Genomic DNA, 11,519 nt, shown 5'->3' with positions numbered 1-11,519 from the left:
GAAATATATACAGAAATCTCCCATTGCCTCTAATGCAGGGTCAAAATCACCGCCTGAAAGAAAATTCAGCTCGTTAAAATTGAACCTAGACCAGAACCAGGTGGGGGAAGGAATCCATCCAAATCTACTAATCATGTAACATCCCATCTGTTGTTGCTGAAAACGCCTGCCCCCAAACTAATGAAGTGTTTCACAGCTTTTGGGTTCTTTTGCTCTTCCAAACAGGATTTGTTAAAAAAAAAAAAAAAAAAAAAAAAAAAAAAAAACAACAAAAAAACAACACACCAAAAAATAAACTGGCAGAATGAAACATGCACTGATAGAGCTCCCAGCAAAACGTTTGACTGGGTGATTAAAAACACAAAAGCAGGTGTTCTGCTGCCACCATATGGTCATGACTACACTTAAGGCAGAGTTTTAAAATGCAAAATATTTGCGCTTCTTCAGAATACATCAATTCAGCGAGCCTGTCATTTTTACGTATTTCCTTAAGTCACCTCCATCCGGGGGTATTTGTGCCAAATCCATCTGATGACCAAGGTCCCAGTGTGTTATAAATCTTACGAAAAATAAGATTACATTTTCTACTAACCCCAAAACTCCTGTTGTCATTGTTGTGCTCTGCAGCACAGCAATTCAGTCTTTCACATCTCATCACTATTTGTTTTTCATCAGCTGTTTTTGTATTTCAGGAGGTGCCTTCCCCTCCCCACCCCCCCAACAGCCCTGTCAAAATATTCCAATGACTCATTAGCTATTCTCAAAATACAGGCATTTATGAAACTGTGATATTCAGCTCAAAACTCAAAAAACAAATCACGAAGGGCTGCTGTAAAAAATTCAATGGCAATGTAGCCATCTCATGGTGGTGGGTGGTGTGCATCCAACTTTATTTCTCCTTTTGTGGAATGAGAATGAGTTTGTGAGACACCTGATTTTTTAATTGTTATTATTAGTAAAATTAAAAAAAAGCTCTGCAAATCATAGAATCACAGACCGGTTTGGGTTGGACCTTACAGATCATTGAGCTCCAATTCCCTGCCATGGGCAGGAACACCTTCCACTAGACCAAATGAATGAAGAAAAGTTGCCAGTGTTTTACATTTTGGTGACAAACATTTCCCAACAGTTAGTTCTCTTGGGAGTCACTTTCAGTCTTCATTAATGAAGAATGACACTGTCTGGGATGTAGCCAAATCTTTGTGCAGGGATGTGAAAAACACAGTTGCTGAGGCTTAGGCTGTAATTTCAATTTCAAAATAGTTAGAGAACAAGTCTTTGGATGATTCAGCTGCATACCATAACGGAGGTTATAATTAAAATGCTTGTGTATCATGAGACTTTCACAACCTCATGGTTTGATACCACTTAGTAGATTAAAGGTACCATCTCAGGCCTTTAGTGTGCTGTTGCATTATTCCTTGTCTGATACCAATGAAGTGCAACATGGATTGGTACATGGACCATACTGTTTATAGTGGAAACTGGCTGACTCCCATTACAGTATCAGCCTCACACTGTGCTTGCCACTTTGTCCCTCTAGGCAATTCACAAACCATAGGTACAGTTATATGCCATCCTTTCTCCATCTCCCTTAGAGGAAGAGATGTTTGAGACAAGAATATTCAAAAAGCTTTAGGATAGGTAAGATAAGCAAGATGTCTGTTTTGGGATGGATTGATTGTGGAGTCCGTGCTGAACTTCGCATCCAACATGAAAGGCTGCATTTAACATTAGCATTTGGGATGACTTTTTCCAGCTGTTACAGATATTACTTGCCCAAAGTTCAAGAAAAAGATGGCCACAATAGCAGCCTGTGTTCTAGAAAGCCATTTTTGGTTACACAAATTACTATAATTTATTTTACGCTAAAATACTTTCATTGACATATGTCAGTGCTTTATTGTGATGGTTTTGACCTCAGTGAAGAACTCGTAGGAATCCTTTGCTCCCTCCCTTCCTATGCCTGAGGCTTTCATCCCACCAAATGGCAAGTTCAGATCTCTAATAAGCCAGCAATTGGTCCACACCAATCCAGACTGTAGTCTTCGTGCCACTCGATGAACGCGTCCCACATTGCTGGACCACACAGTGGCTGCCAAGCCATATTTCACACTGTTGGCCCTTTTGATTACTTCTTCTTCTGTATCAAATGGTACCACACATGTCACAGGACCAAAGATCTCTTCTTGCATGCAGCAAGATTCATCCTGCACTTCAGCAATAACTGTGGGCAACATGAAATAGCCTTTCTCGTTGCCAGCTGGGAGATCTAAGGAATCCACTCCCTCTCCACAGAGCACTCTGGCTCCTTCAGCCTGGGCTCTCTTCACATAGCTTCTCACCTGTGAAAGCAGCAGGAAAACATCATTGCTAAAGGACACCGAACCCTAAGGGTCCAGCTCTTCAGTCCAGAGAGAACAACAGGAGCCTCTGAATATCTCCAGCTGGATCATGTTGCCTTTACTTTCCTCTAAACAAGAGGGTCATTCCCTAGCTTTTGTTGTTATGTGGCTGGAAAAGTAAAGCTGGATATTTCTTGCTGTAAAACAATTGCTCTCCCTCCCCAAACACTAACCTAGCAGAAAACAGTGCTAGCCCTTCTAGCTAAGTATTTTCAGAAGGGTAGGACCCCTGGTGTAAACATAAGTGGTCCCAGCGCCTCCCTCCCTTCTTGCAGGAGCTTGGGCAGTTTGCTATGTATTCCATATCACAGTTCATGCATCTACTCCAAGGGATCAGTAATATTTTCCTACCTCACAGGCAGACCTGTTAAATGTTTACATGCCAGTAGGATGATGAAGTCACAAACGCTATAGAAAATCTCACTAATAAATAATTAAAGCTGTTTCCATGGCTGCTGCTATTGTATGCTACCTTGAACACACCACATGCTGTTGATCTGCTTCTGCTGTTCTGAAATCATTGCCTGGTTTCTCTCCCTATAGAAACACCACAGAGATACCACAGGGCGTCTTTTTTGCCTTTTAACCACCTTGGTAGGTTAGACTCGGAAGTCCTCTGTGGTGCCACAGACCGAGGACCTGGGGAAGTGGGTGTTTCTACCACTCTGCTTCAGAACAGGCCTGGAGAACCTGCTGAGGCATCAGGAAGCATGACGAAGGTCTAGCTTTCTCTCTCACTCTGCGGTTTTCAGTCTGCTTCTTGCTTATGCTGATGGTGTCAGATAGCTTTGGGATATGAGCATCTGCTCTCCTGAACACTGTCTGACACCATAAAAATTAATTTCATATAAGCCACTAAAATAGACTATGTCTAACTGTGCACCATCTTCAGCTGCCCTCCACACATATGTGATTCCAAATTACTGAAACCTGTTCTGGCAAACTGTGTATTGTACTGCCCAGAATTTGTCAGTGATAGAAAATTGACTTTTACCTGGGTAACCAACTTACTAGGCATGTAAGTGATCTTAGCAAATGCAATATTAAAATCCATGAAAATATTGCTGAGCTCTGAGATTGGTTACTATTAATTCCAGATTTAGAATTAACCATTTTGAATTATTTCATTAAAACAGGAAGAAATATTTTCTTGTCATTTTAAATTATTTTCCCTATAGAATTGATTTTTCCAAAGTAATCACATGATCCCAGGCCACAGGCAACAGAAACCCTATCAGAAATGTACCCTTGAATGGCTTTGAATCATCATCCCTGATAGCTAACCTTGGAGAGAACATGGTCCTTCCCATATACCTCTGAAATCACCTTTTGTAACCCTCTAGAAAATGAGGTAAGATCACAAGCTGAACGTAACATCATCACCTTTTCTAGGTGTTCTTTACTTATTAGTGCTCCCACGCTGACTGTAGGATCTGAGGGGTTCCCAACCTTCCACTTCCTCGCCTCTGCCACAAACCTCTTCAGAAACTCACTGTATATGCCTCTCTGAACAAAGATCCTGGAAGTGCAGAGACAGATCTCACCCTACCAAAAAGAAATAAACAAACAAGAAAATCAACAATATTAGTTCATATTATATTGTACTATCGATGAGTACCAGAAGTCACATCCCAGAATGACATTGGTTTCCCTGCATCCTCAGGAGTGCAAACTACATTCACCAACACTGCAAAGTAGTTTTTTTCACCCTAACAGTTCAGGGTTCAATTCAAAGGTTTGTGCACACACACACACACACACTTAAAGATACACACTTAAAGATACGCACACACCACCTGCTGCAGAGAGGGTTTATATGCTACAGAGGTGGGAGGCACCTGGTTGGCAAAGCTGGACTTCAGGGTTGTGGGGATGCATTGGCTTAAGTCAGCATCATCGAAGATGATGGCAGGGTTTTTGCCTCCCAGTTCCAGCGAAAGCCTTTTGCAGTGTGGAGCACTTTTCTCTGTGATCCTCTGGGCAGTCAGGGTACTCCCCGTGAAAGAGATCAGAGGCACATCGGGGTGGCAGACGAGGGCTTCTCCTGCCTTGGCACCTGTTCCAAACACCACATTCACCACCCCGTGAGGTACCCCTGGTGGGAAGAAAGGCACCAATTCCTCTGATCAGTCAAGATTGCCTGATATCCATCATCAGAGATCCAGTTTTAAGTCATTAAGGGAAGAAGCAATTGTTCTCCTAGTTTTGCTTAATGGTGCATCAAATACAGCTACGAAACAGCCATCGAGAGCTGATTCTCACTTTCTTATTCTTTCATGGTTCCTCTGCTGTCACCACAGACTTAGGACACCCTTAAGTGGAGTGTAGGAGGGGGAAAGGAAAAACATGAAGATTTTTCATGAGAAGATAGTGGAAAAAAATGGGCAATAACTGGGGTGGGGAGATGGAATTGTATGAGGACAGGGAGAGCTTTTTGTTCTTCAGTGCAACACTCGGTTATAGCAAACAGTCTTTCCCAAAGTCTTTGAGCATTTCTTGATTTCTGCAACCAGAAAATGGTGCAGAGACAAGCATTTCAACTCCATTCCCTCTCCCCAGCATGCTACGGGACTTACCTGCTTTCTCCAAGAGCTTACACATCATCCAAGCTGTGACAGACGTCATCTCGCTTGGCTTGGCAACCACAGTATTTCCACACGCAATGGCAGGAGCTATTTTCCAGGTCAACAAATATAGTGGCAAATTCCAAGGACTAATTAAACCAGCTACAAAGAGAAAAACATGAAAGACAGGAGTTTAGTTTCCTGGAACACAAAACTTGTTTCTCTGACCTCAACCAATTCAGATTTATGAAGCACATTTGGCCATGGCTTTTATTTCCAGACAATTGTACAACAAATTTGCAGCTAGAAACATTTCCCATAGGCAGATAACTTCAAAATATTTGTGCAAATGATCCTAAAGTCCATCAGCCAAACTCTCTGAGTAGGTTTTACTGCTTCAGGGCAGAATTTCACATTCATGGGAAGTTTTTCGATGTTTTCTAGGAACACTAATGCAAGGTTAACCATAACAATACTTTACATCAGCTGCTCTGCAGTACCATTCTGTGATAGCAAACAGCAAGTTAAGTAACCGTAATGTGTTAGCTCATATCACTTGCTTTCTATTGCTCTAGAGAGCCTCTCCTTTATCCCCTACCTCCCAGTTTTAATATTAAATAGGGCATGCATAACATGTAACACATATTTTCCTGATAATTTTTAACCTAACTTCAGAGTTCCAAAAGTTTAGCAGTGTACAAACTGTTTCCACAAATTGCTGAACGACCAGAATGTTTTCAATAATTGCCTTTGAGAATACTTCCACCTTACATACTTATAGGAAACCGTGAAAAAACATCTGTAATTGCTAGGTATGACTGTTCACAAACACCACAGGATTTGGTGTTATTTGATGGAGCAGACACAGTGAGTGACTTTTCCTTGTGAGAGAAATTCTACCAGTACTTATGTCCTCCACTGATCAAGAAAACTTACAAATGGGTCCTCTCCAGGTTAGCCAATTTTATATTTTAAATAATTCAAGTGTGAATATGGAACATTCATATACATGAGGTATTAGGAAGAAGATCTTTACTGTGAGGGTGGTGTGGCACTGGAACAGGTTGCCCAGAGAAGCTGTGGAACTCCTGACTCTGGCAGCGTTCAAGGCCAGGTTGGACAGGGCTTTGCACAACCTGGTCTAGTGAAAGGTGTCCCTGTGCATGGCAGGGGGTTGGAACTAGATGATATTTACGGTCCCCTCCAACCCAAACTATTCTGTGATTTAGATAAAACACCTGAGCATGGAATCATTACCACTGCATTACTGGTCAGCTCAGCACAGTCAATGTATTTCTGAAGCATTAGCAGCATCTAGTGGCCGAGTTCAGCAGTTCCCCAGATAAAAGTGGTTCAGCGACGTATGCACTCCAGAGACAGGCTGAAATGTCACGTTGTAAACCACTACTGCTTCCCCAAAGGTGAGGAGGATCAAGCTCTCCCTGCAGGAGCTTCTGAACTCCTGACTGCTTCTGAATGCCTCACTGATCCACAGCAGGAATACCTACTTACTCCCTGCTGCCCCAGGTACAAAACACGAGTGATTTTGAGAGCTACCAGATTAAACCAGGTGCTTTTCGAGGCGTCTAAGCATTCTTTTTAACGTGAAGTAGAAAAATTGGTTTTACACAAAGTTGCTCATGCTTAGCAGACTAGTCGTGCTTAGCACACAATCCAGAGACAATAAATGCTCTTTAAAAATCCTCTTTCTTTGTTGACCCACTGCTGAGGCAGACACTCTGCCAAGCTTTTCAGCATTTCAGGAGCACCATACCAACTCCCACAGGGGCCCTCGAGGTGTAATGCACACAGCCCATGGTTGCCATCTCGGTGCACTCTGTCACATGGTGAAGGATGGAAGAGGCAAAGAATCTGAAGTTGTACACTGCCCGAGGGATGTCCACTGTTCTAGCAAACGTAATAGTTTTTCCTGAAACAATAAAAAAAACACACTGCTGTGTTATCATGGGCATAAACAGGGCTTTAAACTCTGCCCTGAAAACCCATTTGCATGGTTTTTAGGAAATGTCTTTTGTCCTGTGACCAAGTAAACCCTGGCACAATGCAAGCATAGTCAATGACAACAGCTTCCCTGATGTACTGCATTCCAAACATCCAACAGCTGAAGTCGAAGTCAGTAATCCTGAAAAGCAAGAATGGCCCAGGAATCCAAAATCAGTGACTTCTGAAAAGCTCATGCACATCAACTCCGGTTTGCTCTGACAGTTCATACCATACTAGAAATTTGGACCATACCCTCCATTTCAGTATCGAACAAGACACATTATATTTGAGATCAACAGTTCAAATTTTTACCCTGGTCCTTTGACTCTGCTTTTGCAAAAGCTTCCAGGTCATGTTCAATTAGGTCTGCCAATTTGTTCAGGATCTGAGATCTTTCCAATGGACTTTTTGAGGACCAATTTGGGAAGGCATCTTGGGCAGCTTTGACAGCAGCTTCCACCTAAAGAAGCAAAAGATGGATGGAGAATGCGAATGAAAGGCCTTAGAAAGAATCAAACAATTAGCAGATGAATTCATACGTGGGAGGCTAATGATTCAGATCACATTGTTGGAAAGACTGCATTTCTTCCGAGTTATGACTATTGATAGCTTCTCTATTTTCACTTTCTTGGGATACTATCCCATAACTCAAGAAGCGTTACTGACATAGAGCATCTAGAAAAGAAACTGCCACTGTAACTCTTGCTTTTCTTTAAATTCCAACAACTAGTGGAGAACCCTCCAGGCCTGGAGGAAATGCCAGATTAGTCAGTTATCACCAGGCAAGTGCCACCGGCCAAACACCCATGCAGAATCCTGTTTCTCATGGGGGAAAGTGCAAGAATCTCCCACAGCAAATGCAGCCTCGGTCTAAATGTCCACTGTTCTTGCAACACAAGGCTTCAGCCACAAAAGGCAATGCTGAAAGTAAGGGGCTGGGGAAGGAACGAACTGTATGGCCTGCTAGCCTTTGATTTCCAATTCCTTCTCCACGGCTGGTTCAAGCAAAGACTAAGAATATACTTACAGAACAGCACTCAGAATATTTCCATCTCACCTGATCACAGCTGGAAACCCATTAACAACCTTACCAAAACAAAAATAAATAAAACAAACAGTTCCTTTCTGAACTCTAGGGGTTGGGTTAGTTCCCTCATCAGATACCTAATGAAGTCTACAGATATTATTAATATTATTATATGCCTCTATATAGATGCATATCAGTCTCCTAAGTATTTTGGCTAAGATGTCCATAACTGTTGCATGGTCCTTCAGCCTGACCTCTCTGAATAGTGGCAGATTACCAGCACTTTTCTGAAGCAGACTAGGCTTCACAGGACTAAAATTCACCAGAAAGCTTTCTCTCTCATCAGTCATTTCCTCTGGGCTCTTAAATGGAAGTTACCTGCATCTATTGATTTATAAGCAGCTCCTTTTTTATGTTTACCAGTCTCTCAGATTACTAAAGATGGTTCCAACATCCTTCCATATTTTAATTAACTACCCTATTTCCCAGCTTTTGCTTCATATATATCAATTCTTATTGCTTCTAATGTCTAATATAAGCATCAAGGTGGGCTTTTAGCCAGAGCTGTTTTAGCTGCTTACCTGTCATTTTTGCTCCTAATTTTCTTCAGCTTTTGGAAATCTTCCCAAATCAATAATTAGGAGGATGCTGATGTAATATTAATCAGATCATTTTGACCTCTCCTAATTTTGCCATGTTGCTGGTTCCTGTGTAGTCACTAAAGGCTCTTTTCCACCAATTCCATAAAACTGAGCTCCGAATTCATTCCTTCACATTGTGATGGGTGTTATCAAAAAAACACCCCAAAATAACTAACAGACACTCCAATGGTGTTTTACCCAGAAGGGCACAAAAGTGGGTGAAAAACCCTTCCTCCCCATGCATATGAGAACTTATGATCTCCCTAAAAATAAGGAACAGAGTCTGAGGGCCAGAAATGACATCGGTATGGAGGACAAGGTGGGAAACAAACCAATTCGCACAAGGTCACACAGATCACTGGCCAAGCTCAGAACTGTGCTCTTTCAGCTGTAGTTGAACAACCTACTGCTCAGGTGCCGACCAGCGGTGGGCTGTCAACCACTGAATGGCTGGAGCAGGGCCAAGGCAGGCCTGGGAAACGGGAACTGCAGCTTCTTGAATGAGTCAGGTGTGGATGGCACAGTACACCCTGAAAAGGTTGTGAAACCACACACTACCTTTACTAATTAAGTTGTTCTTCCACCCTCCTGTCATTAGGTGCCATTATGGTGCTGCTTCTCATCTGCCCTGTCCTCTCTGGCCTTTTGTGCTTCTAGAGGGGGCTGATAAGAAGTTAAGACTATCTGCATTGTTAAGCCAGTGGGTTTAGGACAAGGAAGATGATGTTGCATTTTCACAGACAGCAGACAATTAGCAAAGGAAGGAATGAAGTGGCAGTAGACTGGTCTTAAAAAGAAAAAAGCAAGAGGAAAAAAGGAGGGAGATTGGTACAGAAGAAAGAAAAGAGCATACAAAGGTTAATCAGTTACTTAGTTTGCCTAGCAAAAAGCAGCAGAGAAAGTCAAACCACAAAGAAAACATGTAAGAATTCACCTATTGAACTTGTGCGTCTGAAACACTTCTGCTTTCCTCTTCTGCACAAAACAGACAACCCAGGCCTATCATAAAAGGTTGATACTGAAATACCCCACACTGCCCTCAGGACTTGATGTTTGCTTTCCCAGGAGATCATGCACAGGAGCAAGGTTTTTTAAAGAGACTTCTTTTTTTTAAGGAGATACTTGCCAGGACTAATTAGCCCTCACAGCCTGTCATTGGAGACACAGGGCACCTGCTCAGCTTGCTTCCAGTGCTGCTATTTGGAATCTAACACATGTAGCTGCAGGGAAAATTAACCCCTGGAAAAAAAACAACCCCAAACATTTAGTGGATTTGGCAGAAACTGGCTGAAATGGCCAATGCAGCTGAACTGGTGTTAAATTCCAGGGCCAGCAGCAGATTTGCTGTCTGCCTCTGTTCTGCCTTCTAACATTTCACCAAAATGAACCAAGAAAAAAGTTCAACTGGACATTAAGCCTTGCTAGAAACCAGCATCTCAATTCTCTGTTGAACCTGGATCCAGATGATTAATTTGCTGTCTCTAGATGCCCTCTATGTAGCACGTGATTGCATTTTCCCCTGAAGCATATTCCATCAGTCACCAGTGGATACCAGCTCTGCAGAGCCCAACCTTCTTGTATAGTTGTCTAAAGACAGGAGTAAAGCATTTGGTAGCTTTACAGGTGTTTAAACCAGGTTGCTGCTGCTACACATCACCACTAACTCAGAAAGCTGAAAGAGCCATTGCTCTTTAGTATATTTGAACCGTATCTCCAGGTTGGCCAGCAGCCTACTTCTGCTAGGCTGTTCTGGCATTCTCACATCTCTCTAGTTTTAATGATTTTGCAAATGAATGAACAGGAAGATTTGCACCTGCAGATCAAAGAGAAGTCTCTTCAAGCATAATTAGGGTTGGAATGAACTTGCACCAATGTATTTTAGCAAATCCAGCCTGTTACTCTTTAACCCTTGGTCATCACCATCTAGCAAATATTTACCCAGTTGAAATCACAGTGCAAAGTTTTCTGCTGAGAGAAGCAAAGACAAAAGACATCAACAGGACTGAAATCCAAGTGAAGGGAACAGCTACACACAGTAGCAGTTTGTTTAAAAAAAAAAAAAGTTTTGAAAATACTTGTCAAAATCTTCCAATCCCTTTGCCTTATCCAAGCTTTTCCACTTGTTTCTCTCTTCAGTAAATCTGAAACACTATGTTGGACACACTTGTAGGTCCCTTATAAAGTAGCACCAATGAAAGTGCAGGTCCTCAGATGAATGTCACATTGCCTGTCCACACCTGAAGGTATATAAAGTACCAAGAAACATTGATCCCACTGTGGATTCAATTCCTAGCACATGGCTAGGAAACATTACATTGATGTAGAGGACAGGCTGTGTTATAAGGAAATATACACTCATCACAGCCACTTCATCACCTCACTTAATATCCAACTGCTAATACCAAAACCAGAGAGATCTGGAAGCTGTTTACCATCTTCAGGGAAGAGTCAGCAAGCCAAAAATCCGTTAAATGACCACTGCAAATCATCAAGACGCTAAGGAAGAACACAGCTGTATACGATGCCTCCACGATATTTTACAAAAGAGATCAATAAACCCTTTTCTCTCACACAGATTGTTTATACTTACGGCTTGTCTAAGTGTTATTGTTAACTTTTGTACAAGCCATCTCCTGTGTGAGCTGAAGGAGCTTCACTGAAGCTGTGTTGATTTACACCAGCCTGGGATTCAGCTCATAACTTTCTAAGAGCAAAATAAAAGAAAAATAACAGCATTTGCTGCTGCAGCAGCCATAAATTAAACACTGCTACAATATAATCAAGAACTTACATAAGCATTTAAGTCTCCAGCATTTTTTTGTTCTCTCATCTTCAGTGTCTCCCACTCAAAATGTTAATGTTATGTGCATTTAGCATT

The 11,519-nt window shown here is 41.9% G+C and overlaps 1 protein-coding gene across 6 annotated transcripts in view; it reads right to left on the bottom strand.

Moving 5' to 3' along the window:
* Positions 1–1,644: 1,644 nt before the first annotated feature.
* LOC308219863 (2-aminomuconic semialdehyde dehydrogenase-like) overlaps positions 1,645–11,519 on the bottom strand; it is a 70,274-nt gene continuing 60,399 nt past the window's right edge. For 2 of the 6 annotated variants that reach the window (XM_080615394.1, XM_080615397.1), the window contains 6 exons: positions 7,286–7,433; positions 6,744–6,899; positions 4,982–5,131; positions 4,244–4,500; positions 3,789–3,950; positions 1,649–2,345 (listed from right to left, as the gene is read on the bottom strand). In XM_080615394.1, the coding sequence (XP_080471520.1) occupies positions 1,893–2,345; positions 3,789–3,950; positions 4,244–4,500; positions 4,982–5,131; positions 6,744–6,899; positions 7,286–7,433 (1,326 nt within the window). In that variant the 3' untranslated portion in view covers positions 1,649–1,892. Of the gene's footprint in view, positions 2,346–3,788; positions 3,951–4,243; positions 4,501–4,981; positions 5,132–6,743; positions 6,900–7,285; positions 7,434–11,519 lie in introns of all 6 variants that reach the window. The other 4 variants (XM_080615400.1, XM_080615395.1, XM_080615399.1 and 1 more) reach the window with 4 other exon arrangements.

Source organism: Psittacula echo (assembly GCF_963264785.1).
Source record: "Psittacula echo genome assembly, chromosome: 4".
NCBI lineage: Eukaryota > Metazoa > Chordata > Aves > Psittaciformes > Psittacidae > Psittacula > Psittacula echo.
The sequence above is the reverse complement of the archived record's forward strand: the minus strand, read 5'-3'. Positions and strand labels throughout refer to the sequence as shown.